Source organism: Panthera onca, chromosome F2, assembly GCF_046562875.1.
Source record: "Panthera onca isolate mPanOnc1 chromosome F2, mPanOnc1 haplotype 2, whole genome shotgun sequence".
NCBI lineage: Eukaryota > Metazoa > Chordata > Mammalia > Carnivora > Felidae > Panthera > Panthera onca.
The window spans coordinates 81,695,184-81,721,216 of record NC_138356.1 but is presented as its reverse complement, the minus strand read 5'-3'; the positions used below and the strand labels follow the sequence as shown (position 1 = coordinate 81,721,216).

Here is a 26,033-nt window from a genome sequence, read left to right as displayed (position 1 = left end):
GGAGGCGGCCGGCTCGGGGCAGGTGTCTGACTGCGGCCCACCTGGCAGGCACGTGGTGGAACCAGGGGTCGAGCCACACACCCCAGGGAAGGCACCACGGGGCCGGCGGGAGGCTGGGGCTGCTGGTTGGCTGTGGCCGGTGGGCTGGCGGCTCAGCCGGAGGGAGAAGAAGGGCAGCGGCGGGGGGGGGGTGGGGAGGTGGACCCCACCTGCCCCTAAACGGATACTCGTTACCAGGAGGACAATGTGTCGTGTTTGCAGAGCACCTTGGAAGAAACCACAGCGGGTTGCAGGCTGTAGGTAGGTTAGTTCCGGTGTGAGGGTCCCCGGGCCTCTGCCCCTCACTCGTGGGAAGTTCTGCGGCCAGGCCTGTCGTTCCAGCTTTGCCCTCAGAGAACTCCCCCTGAGCCCCCCCCCCCCCCCCCCCCCGCCCCAGGAGCCCGAAGCCCAGTCTGGGGGAGGGCCCCCCATGCAAAGTGGAGGGGGGCTCCCCCCTGAGGCTTGCCCACCCCTGCCGCCTACTTCTCTTGCCCCCGATTTTCAAGCCCCCCACTCTCTCTGATGAAACTGCTGTGCTTACCGAGTCCCTGGGAGATGGTGGCGGCCTGATGCACCTGCCCCCAAACCCGCGGGTGCGGCCCGGGCTCAGAAAGGTGAAAGCCCGGGTCCTGCAGAGGGCGGTGCCCTTGCCTCTGTCCACCTCCTGCAACCCAACCTTTGTCGCCCCGAAATCAGTCACCCCCTAAGAAAGCCAATTGCCCGTCCTCTCCCTCCTGTGGCCGGTGCGTCAGCATGAGGCCCGGAGAGGCTGAGCCCTGCCTCTGCTCAGGGTCCTGTGTCTGGGGGCCACCGGGAGCCACCGCACCGCCAGGGAGGCTGGGAACTGTGCCGCTTCCAGGGGGACAGAGATGAGCGTCAGAAGTGTCCCGGCCACGGTGCCTCTCCTACCCCCTCCCGTGCTTACCTCCTGCTCACTCCTTCTCACCATGAGCTGTCTCTGGCCGCCTGGGTGTCGGGCCAAGGTCCCTGGTGCCACCCGATGGGGGCCGGGGTCTATCGCACAAACAGGTGCCGGCGTGAGAAGGCTGAGCTGTGTGCCACCGACCGTGAAGAGAGGGAGTGGCAGGGCCGCGTCCATAGTCCGTGTGTCTGCTGTGGCCGGGGTGACGCGGCCCCGTGTGCCCCTCCCACCTGGGGGATGTGCAGCAGAAGCGGTGGTGGAGGGCAGGGGTTCTGGAGTCAGCGGTGGCTGCAGGGGTCAGGACGTGGGCACAGAGGAGCGTGTGACAGCCCTACGGGGACGTCCCCAGGCTCCTCGCCTACCTCAGGATACCCGCAGCCCCCTCCCAGAATCGCTACCCCTCAAGGCTTCCCTATGCCAGCCTCTTTGTTGGGGGGGGCCTCTTGCTCCCCAAGACCCCCGTTCTGCTCCCGCATGGCCACCGCTCAGGTTCCCAGGGCCCATTTGTGGCTGCCAGACTGTGAGCACCGTGTCAGAGGCCGTGTCCTGACGGCGACTGCTAAGGGAGCCACCCCCCGCCTCGTATTAGGCACAAGGGCTCCGAGGGCAGCTGGGAACCGAGGCCCCGGGATGAAGCCACTTCCTAGCCTCCCGTGCCGCTACAAGGGACCCGGCTCTGGCCAAGGGGGTGGGGATCGGGGAGGTGTCCTCACAAGGGCAGGACCGGGGTGGGAGCGTGCCTATACGCCTCTCCAGGGTCCCGTTCTTCCTGCAGGCTGGAGAGCAGACATGACGGCCGCAAGGCAGAAGATCTTATCTGAGGGTCACGGGAGCAACCAGATTAAAGGAATCTGGGGTCCTGGTGACCATGAGGTCACCTTTGCAGCCCTATTGCCTGCCTGGACTCGAGTGTGCAACATTAGAAGCAAACACCGATTTTGTCTCAGCCGACGTTATTGGGGCTTTCTGTCCTTAGCAACTGAATCTAATCGTATGGTATCCCCAGGGCCTGGCATGTTGCCTTGACATTGGAAGCAAAGATTGTTGAATGAATGAGTGACGGAGAGCAGGGTGAGATTTGGCGAGAGAGGAGGGAGCGCCTTGCCAGGTGGCGAGCCCGGGGTGTGGAGACGCCCCCTCCCTTGGGGACGGAGCATGCGTGGGCTCTGCCGTTCCCAGGAGGGGTGGCAAACCCATCCTTCACGGAAGATGTGACTGGCGGAGACAACACTCACGGTTTGCTTTTGCTTTTTTCTCTGCCACTCCTTCTTGGTGTCAAATACCTTGGGAGGCTGTTACAAGTCTCACGCCGGAGTTGATCTCCTAGGAGCCCAGGGCTGTGACGAGAGCGGTCTCAAACGCTTGCCACGTGCTGGGCCCCTGCCACACCTTCCCCGTGTGTGCCCCTCTCCACGTGTCCCCTGCACAGAAGCCTCGGCACCCCCGCGCTCCCGGATTCGCCCAGCCCTCTACGTCGCCCGCGCTTGGGCCGGCCTCACCGAGTTATACGGGGGACACCGCGCGAAAAGGGAGACCGGCAGGTACAGCTCACGTGCTCACTCATGCCCTCGGCGCTGCCCTTGAGGCCACGCCGTGCGCCAGGCCGTCCTCTGTGTGCTGTTGTGCAAGCCTCCCCTCAGGGGACCCCTCCTGCTGTAGGCAGGACAACACCTACCAGGTGATGGTTCCGTCCTGAGGCGCACAGGGGTTGTATCTGCTGGGAACGGTGTCATCAGCAGCACGAAGGAAGCAGGGGCCTGTTTCTCCCGTGACGATGAGTCTGGGGGCGCACTTGGGGCAGAGGCTCCCCGTCCTCAGCTTGGGACCCATCTTCTTCCTCCCGGAATAGCTGCTGTCCTCTGCACACTGCCCACACTCTGGGCTGGGACAGAAGAGAGCAGGACAGTCAGATGAGCTGGCCGGCCTCCTCCATCCCTTTTGGGGGGGCCTGAAGACTACTGTGCCTTCTCCCATCATCCCCCGGTCAGGACGGTCACATGGTCAGCTCTAGCTGCCAGTGACGCTGGGCACATTCCCGCCCTGAACAAAACTGGAGTTCTGTCGGTAAGGGACAACTGGAGACTGGGCCACAGCGAGTCAGGTGCTCACGAGACTTGATGGATGGACAAATGAGGGCTATGGGAGCAGTGTGGACCTGCAAACCTTGCAGTCTGGACAGGGGTGAGGGAGCCAGGCTCCAGAGCATGGAGAGCAAGGGTGGGGGAGGGTGGCTCACTGCAGACCCCACGCTGACAGTGTTTGACCCGGAGATCCAGCATAACCATGGAGAAGCCCGTGTTGCTCCTGAAGCCAGAGCAAGCATTTCCAGGGCGGCTTTAGCGGGAGCTGCACGGAGGCTCCTTCTGGAGACCCTCCACCCATCCCTAACCTTGTGGCTCACGCCCCTGCTGAGGCCTAAAGGGAAGATCCACACGGCGGGGGGGGGGGGGGGGGGGGGGGGGCTCTGAGCTAAGCCAATCCCTGCTCTCAGGTAACAACCCTCCCTGCAGGAGCCGATGCCTGTCACTCGTCCTGTGGGCCATAGAGTTCAGCCCAGTGGTTGGCCTCACACTCCAGCAGAGCCAAAGCGTCCGGCTCTCAGGCGGGCATCTGTCTCGGGAGACCTCTCCCTGGAAGGGCCTAAGCTGTGGTCAGCAGTCACCATCACGGCCTCTGCAGGGCAAGGGACTGGCTTCCTTTGCATTCCAGCTGTCCTGGGGGCAGGGCACGAGCCCTGACGGAAGTCGGGTTGGCCTGTGAAACGGGCACAGGCCATCGGCCCCAAGGCTGTGGTGAGCACACGAGGCCCAGCCCCGGCACAGGCTGATCTGAGCCAACGTGTGCTGGCCTGCTCTTGTCGCCTCTTCCTCCCCACCCGTGCGGGCAACACACAAGCACACACACGACACACACAGTCATCCCCCTGCTCCCATCCGAGCACACCCGCTGCACACCCTTGTGCTCACACTCGTGTCGTGCACACGCATTTGCCCAGTGTCCATGTGCACGGCCTTGCACTTGTGTGCCGTGCGCACACGTACCCAGGACTCGTTCACACACACATCTGTGCCCAAACTGAAGATCCCGTAATGTCACGGGCATCAGGGAGCAGGGCGATCCAGGAGTCCTGGCAGACAGGAGGCGGCCCGCGCCCAACCCCTGCATGGAGATGCTTGGCCTTGTGGGGACAACCCTGCCCACACCCCTCCAGGCCTGATCACCAGCAGTTGTTAGGACGCTGCCTTGGACCTGGGCCGAGGAGGCAGGGCTGGTACGGAGGCGGGAAGGACCCAGCCCCAGCGGCGGCTCTGGGCTCGCCTGTGGGCAAGCAGGCTCAGGCACAGGGCATGCGGGCCGGAGGGCACACAGCCACCGGTCCAGCTCTTCAGGGGGCGCAGGCAGCGTGCAGGAGGGAGCCCGACCCCACGAAGGTCTCTAGAGGGCCAAGTGCCGCTCCTGGGCAGAGGCCCCGCGGGGCTGCCACCCGGGGCGAAGGCCTTTGAGGCTGAGGGCTGGGCTCGCCTTGTCCAAGCTCACTTTCATCCTCATCCTCCTCACCCCCGCCCGCCTTGGTTCCACGGATGGGAGACCGAGGCTCGGGGGTGACAGCGCACCCGCCACCTCAAGGGGCTGGGGAAGGGACTGAGCGTTTCCGGGGACCCTCGTGCGGCCCTCGAGGACCACGGCCTCGACGCCAGCCAGGAGCTCCAGTCAGAGAAGGCTTTCTGGCCCAGCCGGCCGCCGTCTCCGGCCGTTTCCGGTCGTCCACGCGGGGCAGTTTGGGACTTGTAGTCCTGAGGCGCACGCCGTCCACGGCGCGGCGCGGCTCGAGTGGCCATTGGCTGGCGCAAGGCGCCGAGGCCGATGGGACTGGCGGGTGGGGCGCGGGGGGCGGTCTCGCGGCGTTCGCCCGGCGCGGGAGAGGTCGTCACGTGATGTTTGGGTCCCGGCTCCGCCCCCTGCACCGCCCCTCCCGCCGAGAGCGAGCGGAGCGCGCCTGCGAACCACCCCGGCCCAGGTGAGGTGGCGGGGTCAGGCCGCGGGGCCAGGCAGGGCCAGGGGGGCCCTTCCGGGAAGGGCGCGCGGCCCGAGGTGTGGGGGTGCGGGGGTCGGGGGTCGGGAGGGGCGCGCGGGGCCTGCGGGGGCGGGGCGAGGGGGTGGGGCCTCCGAGGGAGGGGCTGGCCGCGGGAGGTGGGCGGGGCAGGTGCGGGGCGTGGTCACAAGGGGGCGTGGTCTCGGCGGGAGGCCCGGGTGGACGGGGGCGGGGCGGACGGGAGAGCCGGGGGCGCTCCGGCTCCGCCCCCAGGGCGCCCTGGCTGGGACCCACCTGAGGGCGCATGCGCGCGGTCTCCCTGAGGCCTCGGTTCCCACTTGTGGGGCGCAGGGGGCGGCCCTCGGCCACAAGGCCTCGGGGGCGGCCCCTCCGCGCCTTTCTGCCCTCAGCCACGTTTGGCTTACGAGGCGCCTCCCGGTTCTGAGCGCGAGGTCCTCCCGCCCGAGTAGTCTGCAGGTGACCAGGTGTGACCTGGCCCCGTGGGAGCCCAGCTGGGGCCTCCTGTCGGGGACCTCACTCACTGCTCCGGGGCCCGGGGCTCCGTGTGCGCCGTCCGGCGTGGTGGCAGCCGCCACGCGTGGCACAGGTATGGAACGCTGCCCCGTCGCAGAAAGTTCTGCGGGCCTGGCCGCTGGACGAGATAGGCCTCTGCCGTCGCAGCCTCACCTGGCCCCCTCCCTCCGCTGCCCGCCTCGGCCCTGCTCCTAGTTCTGGGGGCTGGGGTGCTCTCCTGACTACCTCTCCCGCCAGGGTTTGCCTCCCTGCCTTTCTGGCTTCTCCTGTTCTGTCACTGCCACGTGTGTGCCGTCCCTGGGAGGCAGGGATGGGGGTTCTCCACTCTACCCCAGCAGGGGCACCGAGTTTGGGTGAAAGGCACAGGTGACGCTCGTCAGTCTTGCAGTGTCCAGCCTGTTTAAGAGGGTACTCTGGTGAGGTTCCGCCTCTCCTGTGCTGGGTCCTCGGTAGAAATCTGGTGCAGCAAATGCCTGCCCAGGACAGCACGGGATCAGGAGCCAAGTCGCCATTGCAGGCGGCTGTGGGAGATGGGCAGATCCGAGAAGGCTTCCTGGAAGAGTGGCGTTTTGGCCGGGCCACCTCCACATCTGTCCTCCGTTGGCCTGGCTGCCCTGTGTCCAGATGACTTCCCTGTGCGGGTGAGATGGGTGCCTGGCCACAGGAGCTGCTGTCTGCTGGCTCACAGGCAGGCAGGCGTCCTTAAGCCCCTTCTCCAGCTCCCTGCAGCCTGCAGGGTGAAGGTCGGGGTGTGGCTGCTGCCTGTCCCTCCAGTCACATCTTCCATGGCCTGCTTCAGGTACCCAGCCAGTTCGGATGCTTTGTTTTCTGCATCCCACGTCGTTTTTTCACCGACATGACAGTTAGGTCCTCTGCTTGGAATGCCCTAGTGTTCCTGATATCCCCTTTGGAACCTTCCTGTCCCCTGCCTCCCCTGGATGAGGTTCACCCACAGGCTCGTGGCCCAGGGCCCCGATGCTTAGCTTGCCTTCTCTGCTGCACTGAAGTGATCCGTGTGTGTGTGTGTGTGTGTGTGTGTGTGTGTTTATCTCGCACACGTGGCTGAGAGCCCCTGGGGCATAGGGACCTCCGTCTTGGTCACCCTTGCATCTTGGGTGCCTAGCCCAGAGTCTGGAGTGGTGTGGGCGCCCAGCAGGCTGCGATGAGAGAGTGGACTGGTGACACAGGGCAGCAAAGAGTACATGGTGAGAAATGCAGTCATGGCTGGGCGTGTGTTCAAGACGAGGGGAAGCTAGAGGCAAGGAGGCTGGCTTACCTTTCAGTTACCTTCCGGTTGGGGAGAGAAGACTCGTACTGGACCAAGCACTCCCTGGGCCCTTAACGACAAGGATGGATGTGTGCTGCAGGCTCCCAGAGAAGGGGGAGGGGTTCCCAGGGTCCCAGAGAAGGGGGGGTCTTCCCGGGGTCCCAGAGAAGGGAGGGGTCTTCCCGGGGTCCCAGAGAAGGGGGGGTCTTCCCGGGGTCCCAGAGAAGGGGGGGGTCTTCCCGGGGTCCCAGAGAAGGGAGGGGTCTTCCCGGGGTCCCAGAGAAGGGGGGGTCTTCCCGGGGTCCCAGAGAAGGGGGGTCTTCCCGGGGTCCCAGAGAAGGGGGGGGGGTCTTCCTGGGGTCTCAGAGAAGGGAGGGGTCTTTCCGGGGTCGCAGAGAAGGGGGGCTTCGCAGGTCATGGGCTTTGAGCTGGGCCAGGCAGCACGGTGATGTCTGGTCGGCCAGGAAGGGTGGGTGGGTGTCGTGGGGGTTTAACACTAGTCGTACCTGCCGTGCTCACGTGGTGCTCTGGGGGCCAGGCTCTGGTCCTCAGCTGTTTAGGCTCCCTAGCTCAGTTCATTTCCACAGTGAGCCCGGGACAGGGCCTCTTATGTTTTCATAGTACAGATGAAGAAACTGAGGCACAGGAAAGGAGACTTGCCCCACGTCCCTTAACTGTGAAGTCCTAAGGTACCACCCATCCAGCCTGGGACACCGAAGCTTCCAAGGTTCGGGCACCTTGTTGTTACTCCTGTTTGGGGTGTGAACAGCTGGCCAAGGCCGAGGCCTGATTGATTGATGGATTGGTTTACTTATTTACTTACTTACTTAACTTACACGCTGTGTATGTGGTCACTGGATCCGTTCTGACTGCCGTGTGTGTGCAAGTGGAACCGGGTGTGCGGCTCAGGGCGGCTGGAGTCGATGCCGTTTGTCAGAATCCGGTTCGGGTGGCGACAGTCGGGCGGACTCGCTGGGAATCTGAAGGTGGGCGTCCTGTCGGACTCCGGTTCTGCGCCCCCGGCCGCCCCGCGCCGCCTGTCTCCTGAGCCGACCCCGGGCCCGTGCCGCAGTCTGGGTGACAGAGCAGACAGACCAAGGGGACGGGGTGGGGGCCCTCCTGCGCGGCCAAACGTCTGGCGGTTCAGCCTTGGTGCCGGCCTGTGCTTCTGCGCCCTGCCGTGAGCAGCCTGATCCCGCTTGGGTGTGCGGAGGCAGGTGACGAGAGTTACTGTACCTGTTTCCAGGTGGCGGCCTGGGGCCCAGGGAGGGCTCCTCCTGCACCCGAGCTGGGCCTCCGTGGCAGATGCAGCCGGCCTGCCCCCCCCGACCCCCCACCCACAGGAGCCGCGCCTGTGAATGGCAGCCTGTCTGTGGCCCAGGCCTGGAGCCGGTGGCTGCTGGTGGCTGTTTGTTGAAGAAGTGAGGTTGGTTGTGACACAGCCGGCTGGAACCTGCGGTCAGCGCTCCTGTGGGGCCGGGGAACCTCTCCTAGGAAGGGAGTTAGTTGTCTTGGCCCACATCCCGGTGGAGAAAACAGGACTCGCCAACGAGCTGAACCCGGTGCCTTGCAGGTGCCTGAGCCAGCCGAGCAACGGGGACAGTGGTGTCTCCCGGGGGCCCTTGGTTCCGTGCGTTCCCTGCAATCCAGGGCTGTCCTCCGCAGCCTGTTACAGCTGTGGGATTGTCCCCGTCAGCCCGAAACCCTAGTAAGGGCTGGGACAGGTGTGAAGTAAAGGAAAGGTAATTCCACACTTGGCTTCAAACCCAAACCACACTGGGTGGAGCCCTTCCCCGCTTGTAGGTCCGCCCCAGGCTTGGGGAAGCCTCGTCAGGACTCGACCCAGTTTGGGGGGCTGCAGGTGTCCTTATAGGTGTGCTGGGCCGGTGCCTGAACGCACAGGATCTCTGGCAGGGCCCCTCCCACGGTCTCTGCTCAGGGCTGCCATCTGAGGTGTGGAACACTCTTCCGGGAGTTTCGAAGGCCGGGTCTTGCACAGAGGCTCAGGGTACGTGGTGAGCAGCTGGGGGCCGCCCCGACGGCTTTCCTGGCGTCCTCAAGGATGCTACCGTGCATATGTCACAGAGTGAGGTCACAGTGAGCGGTCAGCGAGGGTGTAGAGAGGGCCCCCGCTCTGCGTGTGGCTGTGGGTGGGGCTGGAGGGTCTGGGTACATACCTGGGAAGGGGTCCTGGGTGTTGGTGAGGCCTCAACTGACTCTTGAAAGCTGAGCGTCATCCGGGCTCGGGGGCGGGAAGGAGGCTGCAGGCAGCAGGAGACACGAGGGAAGGCATAAAGGGGTGCAGGTCTCCCACAGGCCAGCCCGGCTGAGGATCGCTGGGGGAACTAGGCTGGGGGGCGGAGCAGGGGTCTGGGCCAGATGGCACCCAGGGCTGGTGGTGGGAGGCTGCCGGGGGCAGTGGGAGGTCCAGGCCTATGGGCCCCGTGGCTCAGTATCACGTGGCTGGGTCCGTGGTGGTGTAACAGTGCCGCAGATCCCCTCGGTGGAGGGATCACGGGCCGGGGACCGGGATGGCGGGGTGCTCGCGGGGCTCCTGCTTTGGGAGAGCAGAGCCTGGTCGTCACGCTGACCCCATGAGCCCCCAGCCTGGAGCTCTGGCCCGGTAAACCTTTACTGTTTTCTTTAATGGATCGACGGGAAATGGTCTTATTTTCTGTCTCTGATGTCCCCTGAGAGGGGACTGGGACCAGCCCTGACTGAGTTAGCATCCTGCTACGGAAACAGCGAGGCCCTGCAGATGTGGCAACCCAGGGTCTTAGTTGTAGCGTGCTGACTGATGTCCTCATTAGTGTGTCCCCGAGCTGGCCCTTTGTGGTCCTGCAGCTATCCGGGCAGCGGGGGCCGTCGCAGGGGCGGACACTGAAGCCCTGGGGTGGGGGAGGGGTGCCCAGGGTGCGGCGAGGGGGGGTGCTGTGGGGCTGAGGGAGTGCCCCCCTTCTGAGTGACCTCCGGCTGGAACCCCCCCCTTCCGAGGGCCGGCTCTGCTGGACGGGGAAGGTGAGGTGTGGGTCATTTTCGAGTTGGATTAGCAGGAATGCGGGGGGACCGACCGTAGTCACCCCTGATTATTGACCTCTGGTGTCTGCCTGGCCCCTGCTGGGCTCCTTGTGTTCCTCAGATCAGGAGACTTCCCCGGGCTGGGTGGCTCATCCACAGGCACAGGCCCATAAGGGACCCGTCTGGTCATCCCTGAGCTGCCCCGTCTGCCCCGCATTCTTGTCCCACTGCTTGGGGACTGGAAGGCGCCTCCGCCCTGAAGGATGCCCTGTGAGTTAGTGGCCGTGTTAATGGTGACGTGATTATGTTATACAGACTTAATCCTGGGCCCCTCTCCCATTTGGAGCTGCCATCGGGCTCATTCTAAAGGAGAGCTTGGCAAAGGTCTGAGGGCTTTAGGGAACCCAGGTATCAAAGTGCAAACTAGCACCTGGGGACTGGAGGCCGAGGCGGACCAGTGAGGCTGGATGGAAGCGGGTGGGGGGATGGAATGAGCTCATCGGTGGCTGGTGGCTGGCTCTCCCTGACCCACGGAAAGATGTCCTGTTACTGAGTCAGCATTCTCAGGGCTTTGGGGCCTGGTGCCACGCTTGGGCACCCACCTGTTCACGTGTGTCCTCCTGTCCCCCAGGGCAGACCCTGGGTGTGGTCTGAGGGGTGCAGACTGGGCCCGCAGGGGACACTGGGGCTGCAGGTGGCTGTGACGGAGGAGGGGAGATGGCCTCTGGGGAAGATGGCGGGAGAGGGGGCAGACAGGCACCCTGAGGGACAGTGGGGGCATTAAGGTGCTGGACAGAGGCAGCACGGAGGAGATGGGTGCACCCCCCGGCCACCTTTGGCTGCCTTCCCCTGGGATCCATAATCCGTCCCAGCCAAGTCTTTGGAAGGGGGCATGTTTTTGAACCAGCAGCCCGGAATCAGTCTTCCCCCACATTAGACCCACTCAGCACGACAGCCCCCTTCCCGGGCTGGGCTCCTGCTCCGCACGGGCTTTTAGAGTCGAGGAGTTGGACTCATTACTCAGGTCTGACCTCCTTCCCCTGCCGCGGCACCCACAGCGAGGGTGCTAATGAGTGTGGGCCGGTGGTGGGGGCAGAGCCCCGTCTCCTCCTTCCTGGCCCCGGGTCCAGAGAGTCTGCAGCCTCCAGCCGGGGCTCCTCGCTCACTCCTCAGGCTGTGGCTGTCCTTGCCGAGGCGTGGTGCTGGTCGGTCCGTCCCTCTCCTGCGGGCAGCACTTGGGGGGTGCTCGCACGGTAGGGCCGCCTCCCTCCCTCGGCTTTGCAGCTCCTCGCCGTCTGACCTGATCACCTTTCCGGCCTTCGGTCAGCCTGCCCTGCCGACTTCTTGGCCTCCCGAGCCGGATGTCAGCTCTGCTGTCTGTCTGTCTGTCTGTCTGGAACAGCTGGTGCCAGCCCTGCCGGGTGGTCCCCTCCAGGTGAAGGCTGGGTTGAGTTCTGCTGTCTGGAAGCCTACCCCGTCTGTGGGGCCTGCTTGAGTCCTTCGGGAGGGCAGGGCACACAGAGTCTCACCTGGATGGTTCCTCGCTGCCCGTGATGTCGGGCTCCCCGTGCGCTCCCCTGGGTCACCCGTGGCCCCAGGCAGGGATTGGCACATAGTAGGCGCTTGATAGACACTTGTGCAAGCACCGGCTAGCAGTTGGAAAGGGCTGTTACCCTCTGCTGGGCCCTTGGTGCACCTGGGGTCACCCCCACATCTCCTGCGGGTGGGAAGCTGTGAGGGGCGCTGAGAGCATGGGTGGGCCCGCCCTGAGCAGGGTACTCACGTGTGCCGTGTGCACTCCTCACAGCAAAAGGACAGGGCTGCTTGGAGCTGGAGCCGGGGCCGGGCGGGGTGGGGGAGGGGTGACTCCCAGCTCCCTGCTTCCCGGGACAGGGGTGAGCCGGCCGCCACGGACCTTTGGCAGGTGGGTGCGCAGTGCCGCGGGGGCCCTGAGGAGCGCCTCGGGCTCTGAGCCGAGTGCACGGTGGGTGGTCTTCGTGTCACTGATGGGAGCAGGGCAGTGGGCGGGTCCCTTCTCTTGGACTGCGAGAGGGGACTTCGTTCTCCCAAGGCCGGAAGCAAGCTCGGCAGAGCTGGGAGTGGAAGCCCGCGTGTGGGCCGTGGAATCTGGGCTCTGTCTTTCGCCGGCTGCCCCGTGGCACCGTGGAGCCTGGAGTGTGGAGAGCTGCTAGGCCAACAGGTTTGACATCGCTCACGGGGACCAGGCACGGGGGCTCTAGTCACCCCTGCCCTGTGCGCCCCCTCCTGTTACCCGGAACAGCTCTGGATTCATGTGTCACCTGTACTTTCCAGTACTGTGCGTCCGAAGGAGGGATTCTGTCACCGGGGACAGTTGTGAACCTGGTTCGGCACTCATGCTACACGCGGGGGGCAGAGGCCAGAGCTGCCTGCCCCTGTGGCCCCAGCCGTGCCCGGCCTCCCGGTCTGACAGCACGTTGGGGCGGACCACCTGCTACCTCTGTGCCTCTGGCCACCTGCAGGAGGGTGTGGAGGCCGTCGTGGGAGAGGGGCCCCACGGGCAGCGTGGAGGAGGGCCAGGTTGGCGGGGGTGAGGTCAGACAGACGGGTGTAGGCGCGGATGTGATCGGGCGGGTGGGGGTCCTAAGGATACAGGCTGGCTCTCGCCTCCGCCGTAGGTAACAGCGTCCCCCCAGGCGATCCCCCAGGGATCGGCCGGACGGGCTCGGTGCCGTCAGAGACCCAGGCTGACCGAGCAGACACCGTTGAGAATGTAGCCTTCCCGCCACAGGGAAAGAACTCTGGGGCTCTGGTCCTGGGAACTAAACGCTTGGCTCAGAAGGGAGCTGGGTTGCTTTTGTTCCCAACTCGTTGTCCGGAAGGACTCTGGTGGCTCTGCCTCAGGGGGCCGGGGACAGTGGTGCCGCCCTGCTTCCCGAGGGAGGGAACCAGACTTGGTGGCCAGCTCTGCTGATGCTCATACCGCCTGGCCAGGCGACTTTGTGCATTTGGAAGACCACCCTCCTCTCCTGGGCTTCCTCCCTCTTCCTCCTGGGGGGTCCCCTGTGCACAGAGAGCTTGGGCCCTGTCTAGTCCCACATTCCAGGAGGCAGGTGCTCAGGAAACCAGCTCAGAGTGAATACGGCCCCTGCTCTGCCCACTCAGTGACTCCGGGCACGGAGACGGACAGCCTGGTGCCTTTTTTCTGTTACGTGTTTAATTTCGTGACAATGGTACACTCACATGTCGCTGTGAGAAAGAATTCTGAGCCATCCTGTGGACCCTTCCCCGGTTTCCCCAGCGGTGATGTCTTGCAAAGCCGTCGTGTGCTGTCACACCCAGGATTGCAGTTCAAGCACAGGCTGTTTTCCTTTCTGCCGCTGAGAGGACCCCTCCCGTGTGGCTCTTGGACAGCCACGCCCATCTTCCTGCCCTGCCCCCCCCCCCCCCCCCAACTCCTGGGACCGGCCAATGCGCCCTTCTTGCTCCAGTGTCACGTCAAGAGTGTCACCTAAACAGAGTCCCGTATGGCATGTTTCCTCTGGGGACTGGCTCTGTCCCTTGGCGCAGCTCCCTGGAGATCTCCCAAGGTTGCCACACGTATCAGCAGTTTGTTTCTTTTCATGACTGAGTCCTGCTCTGCGGTGTGGATGCACCGCAGGGAACCCTTCCGCTGCCCTCGCATTTCTGCACTTCGAACGGCTTATGTGGTCCGCGAGCACGCACGCGGCCCAGAGTTCCAAGTCCCCCCATGGCAGCCGGCCCCGTCCTCAGCTCCACAGGTGACGCTGTTCCTGGTTTCTGATCTACGCTGCCCGGTCTGTGAATATCAGTATCAGCCAAACATTTTTCCTTTGTGTCTCGCGAGTCGTGTGCTGACAAGTCCGTGCGCCTTGGTGTTTGTTTCCTCCTTCTAAACAAAATGCCCTGGAGATCTTTCTATACTGACACAGAGGGCTTCTCTTTTTCCTTTTGAGCACAGCTACAGGGTGTTTCCAGCACGGATGTGCCAGAATCAGCTCAGTAGCCCTTTGTTGGTGGCAACGTAGGTGCTTTCCGGTCCTCGCGTGTTACAGAAGGAACAGCCTTCGTCCCTGTTTAAGGACAGTGTGTGTGCAGGGTAGGTGCCCTGCAGTGCAGACTCTGGCCCAGAGAGACATGCTTTTTGGGTTATGAGGCACGCTGCCAACCCGCCTTCCCGAGCGCAGTGTGTTTTGTGCCCCGGGAAGGCCGAGAGGCGCCCGACTGCCCCCGTGCTCTCCGTGCTGGCAGCGAGCAAGCTTCAGATAGGGACACGTCTGGATTCCCTTCGTTAGGAATAGGTGTGCTATCTTTTTATGCATCGAAGAGTCATTTGTATTTTGTTTGTGCACTTTGTTTCTTTGTTCATTTTTACAAAGCGTGTTGTTGATCTTTTTCCTATATCCTATGGAAATTAGCTCTTTGAGTGTCAGATGCATTAGGTCACTTGCCTTCTCTGGTTATTGTTTCTCTTTCGCCATCTAGAAGCTCTTCTGTGGTTCAGTTCATCAACATTTATATCGTGGCTTTGGCTTTTGAGTATAGTTAACAAGGGCTGCTTTTCGCGTTTACAAAGCAATGCAATTTTCTCCTAGTGTTCGCGGTTTTATTTTTAAAGTTTCCATCCGTGTGTCTGTTACGGTGTGTGGTGTGAGGTACGAGTCCGACTAGCCTTTTCCAGATGCTGCAGCAGGAGTCCCATCCCGATGGTCTTACCCTGCCAGTTTTAGGTTCTAGCTTAGTCATGCCCTGAATTCCCATCTCTGTTTAGGTTTTTCTCAAAGGTGTGTTTTTTCCTAACGGCGAGAACACTCAGCGCGAAGCCTGCAGTCTTAAATGCAGGTGTGTATGGAGCGTGTTGCTGACCAGAGGCCCGGTGTCGTAGAGCCCATCTCTCGGCCGTACTCGTCTCACTCCGAAGCTTTGTGTCCGTTGATGAGCAGCTCCCGGTTTCCCCCTCCGCTCAGTCCCGGCCACCGTGCCCCCAACTCCATGAATTTGGCTAGTTCAGATGCGTCGTGTAATGCCGCCGTGCAGTGTTTGTCCTGTGACTGGCCGATGGCACCGAGCACAGCGTCCTCACGGCTCATCTGTGCTGTCGCGTGTTACAGACCTTCCTTCTTTTTCGAGGCTGAATAACATTCCGTGGTGTGGAGGTGACGTTTCTCTGTGGATGGGTGTGGAGGTGGTTTCTGTATCGGCCCCTGTGAAGGGTGCTGCCGTGAGCACGGGAGTGCTGCCCTCTCTTTGCGACATCCTGGTTTCGGTTCTTTTGGGTAAATACGGAGACGTGGGGTTGCTGGGTCATTTGGTGGTTCCAGTTTTATTCTTTTGCAGAAGCCCCATGCCGTTTTGCACAGTGGCCGTGCCGTTTTGCATGAACCGTGTGTACAGGTTGCAATTTCTCTACATCCTCCCCGACGCTTGGTAGCTTTTGGTTTTTTGATAGTCATCCTGACGGACGCGAAGTAGTATCTCATACTGGTTTTGACTTCCATTTCCCTGGTAATTAGTGGTGTTGAGCATCCTTTCACGTATTTGTTGGCCATTTGTATGTCTTTTTGGAGAAATGTCTGTTCAAGTCCTCAGCCCGTTTTATAATTGAGTTATGTCATTATCTTTTACCGTTGAGCTGTGGCATTTCCTCGTATGGTTTGGAGATTAGCCCCTCATCAGATCTCTGGCTTGCACACGTCGTGTTCCTTGGGTGCCTTCTCACTCTGTTGATGGTTTGCTTGGGTCTGCAGACGCCTCTTAGTTTGATGAAGTGACATTTCTCTGTTTTTGTTGTCTTGTGCTCCATGAAGTCGTTGCCAAGACCGATGTCATGAAGCTTCCCCCTAGGCTTTCTTCTAGGAGTTTTACAGTCTGGGTCTTATAAACATTTGCATTTTTAATTTTGAGTTGGTTTTGTGCACGGTGTAAGATGGGCTCCAGTTTCATTTTTGCATGTGTGGCTTCAGTGCTTCCGGCACCTTTCGTTGAAGGGACTGTCCTTTCCCTGCCGTGTATTCTCGGCACACGTGTCGAAGGTCAGTTGGCTGTGTGGGTTTATTCCTGGGCTCTCTGTTGTGTTGGTCCATATGTCTGTCTGCATGCTAGTTGCTACTGTTCTAACTTCTGTGGTTTTGTGATGTATTTTGAAGTCCAGGCGTGTGATGTCTCCCAACTTTTCGCTCTTTGTTGACTTGATGGTGTTTGTTTTCTGCGAGCTGTTCCCTTGTCCGCGTGTGCAGATGTAGACGCTGCTTCAGTTACTGACGCCTTACTGTGTGTTTTCACATCTCTGAGAACACAGTGCTCGTCTGTCCTAATTGTGGGGGGCGTTTTCTAGATTGTCTTCATGTGGACTTTGAATTAGCTTGTCTGTTTGCCCAGCCCGTCCACCAAACACACGTGCGCACACTCAGAACCCCCAAACCAGCTTGGTTTCAGGTTGGTTTCAGGTTGGTTTCAGGTCGGACTTGTGGTGAAGCTGTAAGTTGACTCGGGAGAGTGACATCTTTGTGATCCCGAGACTTCCGCTCGAGCTGTGGCTTATCTTCCCACTCGTTTTGGTCCCCTTTTGCGTTCTTCAGCATCGCCGCGCTTTCTTTGCAGGACGTTTTGGCCTTTTTACCGCGAGGAGACTTTTCCGTGCTGTCCTCTGTCTGCATGAGCGTGTGCGAATCCTGTCGGTATCTGCATAAAACTCGGTCCCCTGCTACCTCGCTGGGCCGTCCTGTGGTTTAGTGTGGTTATCGTGGGTTCTCAGGTGTCCAGGCAGAGCAGGCAGTGCTGTGTACCCCTCCCTCTCCAGTCTTGTCCCTGGGTTCTGCCTGTTACCAGTCGTGCGGGCCGGTTCCCGCACTGTTAGGCAGTGACTAGCTGCGGTTGTCATGGGCGCCTGGTGGGCGTGGCTTTTGGAGTAAGGTACAAATGTGTCACGAGCCCAGGAAGAGCCTGTCCTTTCTCTTGTGTTTTTTCCTTTTGAAGCAAAAATCACCGTTGAAATCGGTCAGTTCCCTTTCTGAAGATCATGTGTGGGACAGTCGCAGCACGTCTCTCCTTGGGTACGTAAACGTGAGACCCCATACTGGTGTTGTCGCTGAGGGTGGTGCGCTCTTGACCCGGTGGACGTGATCGCGCGGTCTGATACGTAATGCGCGGAAGGGCCGCCCGGTGCTCCTGCTCTCGTTTACTTCAGCGTCCGTGTGCTGCTCGTTACAAGTCAGGTGGATCCGTGCCTTCTTCGGGGTTTGGTACCAGTGCTGCGCTTGCTTCGTGAAGGTCACTTAGGAATCTTCGGTGTTCTCAGGGCGCCTGGGGGACCCAGGCTGTTAAGCCTGTCTTAATTTCGGCTCAGCTCATGATCTCACGGTGCGTGGGGTCGGGCCCCGTGTTGGGCTCTGCACTGATGGCACGGAGACTGCTTGGGATTCTCTCTTTCCCTCTCTCTCTGTCCCTCCTGCCCCCCTCAAAATAAATAAATAAACGTTAAAAATAGAAAAAAAAAGAAGTCTTGTGTGTTCTCAAGAATAGTTTGATAATATTGAATTACACGGTGTTTTCACTTTTTATTATTTTTATTTTGAATTACGAGGCCTTTACGGGGCAAGTAGTTCCCCTGTGAAGCTTGTGGGGGAGGGGGCTGGGGCTTTTTTGTCGGTTTGTTTTGTTTCCGTTTTAAGAAAGAGAGTTCTTTTTTAAGTTTTCTCTGTTGGGGTCAGTCTTCTAAATCACACACATTTTCCCAGAAAAATATCAGTCTCACCCGGGCTGCCAGATTAATTCACATAGACTCGAGGAAAATGGTCTCTTATGAGTCTTAATTTTCTTGGTCTCTGGGGCTATTTCCCTCCCGTTTGCTCCCACCGCTGCTTGGTTGGGTTAGCTGCTACACTTGGCCGTTGAACACAGTGGGGGGTGGGCTCACTGTCGCCCTGCACGGCCAGAAATCTGTGTGTAACCTGCGCCTCCCCAGAGGCTCGGCCAGTGATGGCCGCCTGCTGGCTGGAAGCCTTCCTGAAGCCTGGACACCACTTGTTCAAGGGCCGACCGTAGCGATTCCTTTATCACTCTCGCTGTTCTTCACAGATTCGGCTTTAAGATGTTCTCGTTAAGTTCATTTTTCTGCTTCTCTGCCTTGTAACTCATCACTTTTCGCTTACAGTTAAAACTTCCTTTCATTTTTTTCAGGTTGTCCGTTTTCTTCGGTGTTTGATTTGTATGCTTGATTCATTTGCTTATGTTCTTTCCCAAAAAGTGTTTCACGTGGAAGAGCTTTTTCTTAAGTTCTGATCAAATATGTTTTCTGTATCATCACTGCTGGAAGCTCTGTGATTTTGGCTCATATTATCCTGTTTGGTCGAAGGATCGTTCAGGAGCAAGGTTTAAAATTTCCAAGTGACGTGCCTTTTGAGTCATTGGTTTTGTCATTAACGAAAGTTTTAGTTGCGTTTTGATCAGGGAATACGGACTGTTCCCTTTTGGACTTTCTGGGTTTTATGCAGTTTTCCTTGTGGCCTTAATGTGGAGTCTGTTTTTGTCACTGTGTCACAGGTGCTTGGAAAGAGGCTCTGTTTTCGAACCTGGATGTATGGAGGCTGATGTGTGTACCAGTCAGTTCCACAGCCTCAGTGGTGTCATTTCGGTCACACGTCTCCTTGGTTCCTGTGCGCTGGCTCTGCCGTGGACCAAGGCGAGTGAATCGTGGTCTCTGCCATTGGCACATTTCTGTCTCTTTCTCCTTGTCTCTCCTGTGAATGTTGGCTGCTGTGTGGCGTGGGGCACGGCTATTTAAAACTATTTTATTTTTATTCTCAATTGCACCTGTTAGTATCATGAAGTGCCCTTCTCCGTCCCATTTCTGTGTTGCCTGCGTTCGGGTCGTGACAAATGGTGCTTCCTCTAGTTTGCATTTGTTGGTATGCCTTTGCACATCCTTTTATTCCTGACCCTTTTGAAGGACCTCAGATGTGTCTCTTATGTGCCACATGAAGTTGCATTTGGCTGTGTGATCCAATCTGAGAATCTTTTTTTTTTTTTTTAATTTCACTGGAGAAGGTAAACTAAGGTACAATAGTTGGTAGATCAATTATATTTGATTTAAGTTCTCTCATGTTCTGTGTGTGTGTGTGTGTGTGTGTGTGTGTGTGTGTGTGTTTGACGTCTTCTACTCTCTGGTGTGTTTTTCTTCTCTGTTTATTTTTTGAAGTCTGTATAGTTCTGACATTTAGGCAGAGTCTGTATCTGCCGTAAGGGTTCCCTTTGTTTTGCTGCCTCACGTAATGGCATTAGCACTCTGTGTGTGGGGACCACCTTATTAAGTACCTTCTGTGTCAAGCAGAATATTATCTCCTGCTGTCTTCGTCCCCCCCAACCCTTCAACCCTGTGGAGCCACCCTAAGCCATGAAACTTGGGAGTGTGTTAGGGCAGAAAGGGACTTTGCAGGTGTAATTAAGGTTGTGGTCCCTAAAAGGAAGAGTTGATCTTGGATTATCTGGGTAGGCTGAAAGTGATTCCTTGAGCCCTTAAAAGCAGAGGACTTTGTCCAGGGAGAAGTGAGAGAGTCTGAGAGTGAGAAGGACTTGTGGTGCAGGGCTGGGGGGGGGGGCGCCTCTGGCCCAGGATTGACCAGCTGACCGCAGCCCTGTGGCCGCACGGACCCGTGTTCAGCCAGGGGTCTCAGCCGCCTCCCAGAGCCGCAGGCGGCCAGGCAAACTCCTGACCTGCAGACACTGAGACCGCGGATCTGTGGTCTGCCGCCAAGTCCGCGGTCGTCGCTCGACGGCAGCGAGGAACAAGTACCCCTTCCGCGAGTCGTGGCTGTGATGATGCGCCTTGTTATTTTCTTCTCCTCACTCGGGTGTGGTCAGCACAGTTGGTTCCCTTCCTCGGCTCTACCTTCGTGCCATTATTACTTGTACCTTGTCACGAAAGCGTCGGCGGTCCGTCCGTCCTCTGCCTCGGAGCTCTTCCTGCCCAGGCGAGGACCTGGTTCGCCCACCTCCCTTCCTGTCCCCTTCCTCCTCCATCCCCTCTCCACACTCACCTGTGTGGTTTGCCTTCTGTCTGTCTCTCCAGCCCCACGTCTGTCTGTCTTGCACCTACGGGGAAGCTTGCTTGGTGCTCCCCACCCTTTTCATCATGCTCCCGTCGGCCCCCCCCCCCCCCCCCCCCGAAGGCGGAGGGTTGCCCTGCACTTGCTTTTTCAGAATGGCTGATGGGCGGGGCCTGTGTGCGTGTTGAAGGGACCCTCTGACCTCTGCACGTCCTGTAGAGGCCCCTCCTTGGTCTCCTCCCTCGGAGGACGCCCGGGCCTGCCCAGCTTGTTTTCTTCCTGAGGCTGTCTTGTCTTTCTTTTGTCCTCAGCGGGTCACCTCTCTTGTCTTTGTCCTTTGTGACCCTTGTCTTTGTTTTCTGGGCCGAGACTCTCTCTCTCTCTTTCTGAGTCAGTTCTTGCAACTCTGCTTGTCGACTTCCCACGTAGGGACAAGTGCTTGTGACTCTGCAGTTCAGGGCTTTGCTCTGCTTCGTGTGGGGTGTGTGGGTGTCCCTCACCTCTCGGCAGGTGTCCCTGCTCTATTCTTTGTCCCTCACCCCCACCTCGTTAGTGTCTGTATCAATGCTGGGCAATTCTTTCACTGGTCTTTTTAAAAAAGTTTTAGAATCTTTTTTTTTTATTCTAGTAAAATATACGTAGCATAAAATTTGCCATTATGATCATTTTTTTAAAAGTGAACTCTGCAGCCAGTGTAGGGCTTGAACTCATGACCCTGGGATCAAGAGCCCGCCAGGCGCCACCCACTCCAACCACTTTTAAGTGTATCATTCTGTGGCATTCGATGCGTTTATAAGCTTGTGCAGCCACGACCACCGTCCACCTCTAGAACTCTCCTCTTCCCAAACTGGAGCTCTGTCCCCGTTGCACACCAGCTCCCGTCGCCCCACCAGCCCGTGCCTCCATCGTTCTACTTCCTGTCTCAGAACCCGAGGCCCCCGGGGACCTCCTCCTGGTGAAGTCACGCAGCCTGTGTCCTTTGCTGTCTGGCTGTTTGCATTTAGCACCGTGCCTTCCAGGTTCATCTGTGCCGGAGGGTCGGGATTTCCTTCCTTTTCAAGGCTGAGCGGTAGCGCGGTGGAGGGACCACATCTGCCCACCCGTCGTCCACAGACGCTTGAGTTTCTTCCGTGTTCTGGCCACTGCCAACGTGGTTTCCGTCCCTTCCTTCAATTCCTTTAGGTATCTGCCCACACGTGGAGCTGCTGGGGCACGTGGGAATGCTGTCATTTTGCACACCCACCGGGAGTGCATGCGGTTCCCTTTCTGCACATCCTCTCCAACTCTTGTTGCTTCCTGCGTTGTTCTGACAGTAGCCGTCCTTCTGAGTGTGAGGTGCCACCTCGCTGTGGCCGTGGCCTGCGTTTCTCTGACACACGATGTCGAGCGTGGGTCCGCGTCACACGTCTTCTCCGAGGGAATGTCTGTGCGGGGCCCTTTGCCCGTTTGTAATAGGACTGGCCCTTCTGTTGTTGAGTTTTAGGAAGTTTCTTTATATGCTCAGTATTAATCCCTCATCAGACATGCCTGGCAAACGTTTGTCCCCGGTCTGTGGGTTACCTCTTCACTCTGCTGATCGTGTGCTTTGATGCACAAGAGTCTTTAATTTTGATGGCGTCTGATTCATCTTTTTTTTTTTTTTTCTTCTTTTGCCTGTGCTTTTGGTGCCAGACTGACCAGCCACGGCCACGTCCAGCGCCACGAAACTGCTGCTCTGTGTTTCTCTCTTGAGTTTTAGACTTCGGCTCCCATGTTTGATCTTTTTTTGTGCTAATTTTGTGTATGGGGTTAGGTAAGTGTCCAGCTTCGTTTTGCTGCGTGTGGATGTCCAGTTTCCCAGCTGTGTGTTGAAGGGACTGGTCTTCCCTGTTGAGTGGTCCTGGACCCTGGTTGGAATCACTCGACTGCATACGTGAGGGTCGGTTTCTGGCCTCTCTGGTCTTTGCCTCTGGTCTGTGTGTCCGTCTTTATGCCAGCATTTATGCCGACACCACAGTTTTGATGACCGTAGCTTTGTAGTAAGTTTTAAAATCAGGAAGTATGAGGCCTCCAACTCTGTTCTTTTTCAGTATTGTTTTGGCTCTTGGGACTTTATTGTTCATTTTGGAACAAATTGTTTTTTTTCCCTGGATCAGTCCTCGTAAGACTCTCCCTGCCCCCTTCTCAGAGAGGTGGGGCAGGGGGTGCCTAGAGGGGAGCAGCCTGTGCCCACAGGCCACCCATCTGGGCACTTCTCCCCATAGTCACGGCTGCTGTGCTGACATAGCCTGACCGGCCTCTCGGGCTGCCTCTGACATCCCTCCTTGCCTGGCTCTGTTCTCAGTGACTCAGGGTTAGTCTGTGGCGTTCAGGGAATGTGAGGTCCTTCCGAGACCTGCCCCTGCGCTGCTCCCCCCCTCCCCCGCCACTCTGATTCCCTGCACTTCCTCCTGTGAGGACTCTGCTCAGCTCACCTGCTCTTTGTGGGTTTTTCCTATGTTGTAGGGCTGCAAATTGTAGTCATTTCTTACTTCCTCTGAATACGAAGTGTTCAGTTAGTTTTAAGGTTTTTGTTTGATTACCTTTTGGTGGGGGGAGGGTCATTCTCCTCACCATCGTAATGTGATTTCTGGGAGGAAATAGGAAAAACTATGCTCGGTTCATTTCCTTGTATTCAGTAATCCAGACTGTGGGAAGGAAAACAGGTCGGTGTGGTTCCCGTGCCTGTTCCGGTGCTGGCACGTAGGACTCATCCACACCCCGGCCCCCTTCTGCCATGACAGAAGGGCCACCAGCCCTGCAGGGCTGAGCTCCAGGCTGGAGAGGCTGGCCCTGTGGGGGCTCGGAGCTGAGTGGGCCTGTTGCAGTCAGCACTGTGGACAGCTCCAGGGTGTCCCTGCGGGAGCCTCCGAAGTGGGGGTGCCTCCGTCCCGGGCAGCCCATCCTGCCCACAGGGATGCCTCCTCCCTGCAGACCCCAGACCCCAGGGGCAAGTGGCTGGAGGTGCAGGTCTGTCCTGGTGTCAGAGCCACTGGCCTGGCACTCGGTACCAGCAGCTGGGGCGTGCAGTCAGGGGAGGGCTGTGGGGTATTGCTGGGGGCTGGGGGTGAGGGAAAGCTCTCCTTTCACCGGGAGACCCCTCTTGGGTGGGTCTGTGTTTTCAGTGCTGTGGTGGAGTGTGGGCTTGGGGGCCCTGGCCTGTGCCTGCTGCCTGCCACCCTGGGCGAGTGGTAGCACCCCTCTGTGATTTAACTCTAAAAGTTAGAGGGGAGCCCCTCTCCCCCCACCATCTTCCCTGAGATCCTGTTGCAGCCGTTGCCCCCTCCAGCCGCACGGGTCTCTGCTCTTCAGCTGGTACCCTGCTGAAGTTCCTCCCGTTAAAACAACAAACTGCCACCAGCCTCCCATCCCTGCTGATGGCCTGGGCGGTGGCCCTGGGGCTGGGGGCTCATGGGAGGCAGGACACTGCAGTGGGGGTGATGGCAGGTGGCAGTGCCGGGGGGGCTTCCTGGTGGTCCTGCTGCTGTGGGGCTGCTCCTGCTGGGACAGTGTGATGGGACAGCGGGATTGGAGGTGAAGCTAGACACATAACGGTGTTGATGGCGCTGGTGGTGGTGACGGTGCCTGCTGGGAGAAGGCCCCGTCCCACGTCTCCCCTGCTCCCCCTACACAGGGCTTCCTCACTGTGCTCCCAGCGCCCTGCGTCCTCCCTCCCTGAGGGGGAAGGTGCTCTGGGCACGGGGTCGTACAGGGGGTGCCGTCACGAGTGAGGTTGTTGTGTGCCCTTGCCCCCTTTCCCTGTGACCGGTGGACTCGGCCCCTCCGCGCCTGGTCCCACACAGAGGGGTCCTGGGGCTGTGCCGTCCTGCCGGCGGCTCTTGCTGGTGCTTTGGCTGTCCTTCCCTCACTGGCCTCTGTGCGCAGAGCTGGGGTGTGACGCCCCGGAACGGCTTGAGCTGCAGCCTGACGGTCTGGTCCGATGGCGGAGGCCCAGTGGGGTGGGGCCAATACAGGCCTTGGCAGGACAGGGACCTGGGTCTGGATCCTGCCTCGGCCTCTGATAGGGCTTCCTGGGCAAGTTCTTGTTCTCTTCGAGCCTCAGTTTCCCAGCTGTGAAGTATGACGGTTAAGGTTCCCTTGCCGTGGGTCCGAGGGTTAGATGGTGACCGGTCCAGCTGTGCCCAAGCCCAGCCCCCGCTCCAACCCTGCCCCCGCTGTCTGCCCCCACCCCTGTCAGAAGTCTCTGGGCCTCGAGCAGCTGTGTGGATGGCTCCGCCCCCACCCCTGTGACTCAGGCTGCCTTCTTGCTCCTTTGCTGCCACCATCCTGGGCGAGGGCTCCGCTGGTGGAGCAGGCAGCTGGGCGGTGGGCTGGCCTCCTGTGGCCTTCCCAGAGAGGGGAGCGAGGGCTGGGGCGGGGGCGGCGGGGCAGGCAGGTGGAGACAGAGAAGGGCGTGCTCGGCTGGTGTCCTGACCGCCCCTCGGTGCCGTCAGCCATTCTGTTGCTCCGTGGCCCGTTCTGGGCGCTGTTCCGCGAGGTGCCTGGGGTGCCTGGCTGGCATTCTGCGTGACGCGGAGTCCACGTTGCTATAACAACGCTCCGAGGCGCGCCATCGCAGCTCCCCCAGCTGGCCTCCTCTGCCTCTGGCTCTGTGGTGCACACGGGCGCACGTGTGCGTGGGGCCGAGCGTTTGGCCTGGGCGTGTGGGGGGGCAGGGCAGAAATCGGTCAGGGGGATGGTGGCCTGAGAGTGGGTGAGAGCATGAACTGGGGCTCTTTGACTCCGGGTCTCTGCGCCCAGATGCACCTTAGAGAGGTGAGGGTGTGTGCCCGGGTCCCCGTGGGAGGGGACTCGCCCTGGCCCGCAGCCAACTCTCCCGCGGAAGGAAACAAGAACATCAGTAGTCACGATTCCCCAACACCTCTTTTGCCGTGTCCTCCCCTCGGGGAGGGGTTCTGGGTTTTGGCCGGCCGGCCGGCCTGAGGCGGCAGCATCCGTGGGAGCCGGCAGCCACCCCCTGGCCACACACACGGGCCCACCTTGGCAGACAGACGGCTGGGGGACCTGCTTCTGCCCAGTTGCCTGGTGGTCTGGGGCAAGTTCTACCCCCTGGGCCTCCACCAAGGGTCTCCTGTGGCCAAGACCTGGGTGATGGCTGTGCCTGCCTCGTGGGAATGAGTCGGGTGGTAACGTCTGGGAAGGTCTTGTCGGGCCTGTCGCATCAAGGTGGTTGTGTCCACGCTCTTACTGTCAGGAAAACCACGTGGAGGAAAAGAAGGAAAGCGCCAGCCCTCAGTCTCCCTGCCTCTGCTCCCCTAACACTGCCGCCAGCCCCGAGCCCTGCGTACGCCCTGACCTCCACCACGGCCGCCCCTGCTCCTGTTTGGAGGGTGCATTGGGTGTGGGAAGGAGAAGGCGTGGGGACCTGGGCCTGGCCACCAGTTGGCTCCCTTGGTGCCTCATGGCCCCGGCACCCGGCTGCGGGAGGGAATAACTCGTCTGCAGACATTTACGGAGTGGGCCAGGTGCCGGTGATGCAGAAGCGGCCGAGATGGGGCACCGGCCGTGGGCCGCTCACCGTGTGGCCCAGCCACTTGCCGCTGGTGACCAAATCGGGGGTCGGCCTGGACTCATCCCGGGCCAGGCCGTGGCCGGTGGGGACCAAGTGTCCCCAGTGAACGTCTTTCCCAGGGAGCAGAGATGAACAACACGGGGTGGGCCATTTGCAGAGGTTCGCGCTATGTCGAACCACATATTGGCTGCTCCAGGTCCTTGCTGCCCGGGGCAGCTCCTGGGGCACCGGGCAGCCTGTGCCCGGTGCTGGAGTGCCAGGGGTCCCTCAGCCAGCACAAGGACTCGAGCTCGCCGCTCCGGCCCCGGGGGCGCATCCGTGACCAAGGCTGACACGTGCCGTGGCCTGGATGCCTGCGCGTACCGCCGCCCTCCAGCCCCTGAAACCGTCCTGTCCTCCCCGTCGTCCTGCCCTGTTGCCCAGCCCAGGAGCGCTGATGTGTGTGCCTGGTTAAGTGAGGGCATTTGTTTTATTTCTCCCGAAAATAAGAAGCGACGTGTGCCTGGCAGAGAACTCGGAAAGCCCCAGCGGCTCACACCCTGGGTGCTGGGACCCAAGCGCGGTTCATGTGCCCACGGCCTCCCCTGACCTGCCACTCAGCCGCAGAGCTCCGAGCAGTTCTGTGA

At 60.0% G+C, this 26,033-nt stretch overlaps 1 protein-coding gene across 11 annotated transcripts in view; it reads left to right on the top strand.

Annotated features, from left to right (window-relative positions):
- The first annotated feature begins 4,890 nt into the window (after nucleotides 1-4,890).
- The window catches only part of TSNARE1 (t-SNARE domain containing 1), a 151,603-nt gene continuing 130,460 nt past the window's right edge, over nucleotides 4,891-26,033 (top strand). For 9 of the 11 annotated variants that reach the window (XM_060611428.3, XM_060611426.3, XM_060611424.3 and 6 more), the window contains exons 1-2: nucleotides 4,914-4,979; nucleotides 21,528-21,648. In XM_060611428.3, coding sequence (XP_060467411.2) covers nucleotides 21,639-21,648 — 10 coding nt within the window. In that variant the 5' untranslated portion in view covers nucleotides 4,914-4,979; nucleotides 21,528-21,638. Of the gene's footprint in view, nucleotides 4,980-5,198; nucleotides 5,602-21,527; nucleotides 21,649-26,033 lie in introns of those variants that run through there. The other 2 variants (XM_060611421.3, XM_060611422.3) reach the window with 2 other exon arrangements.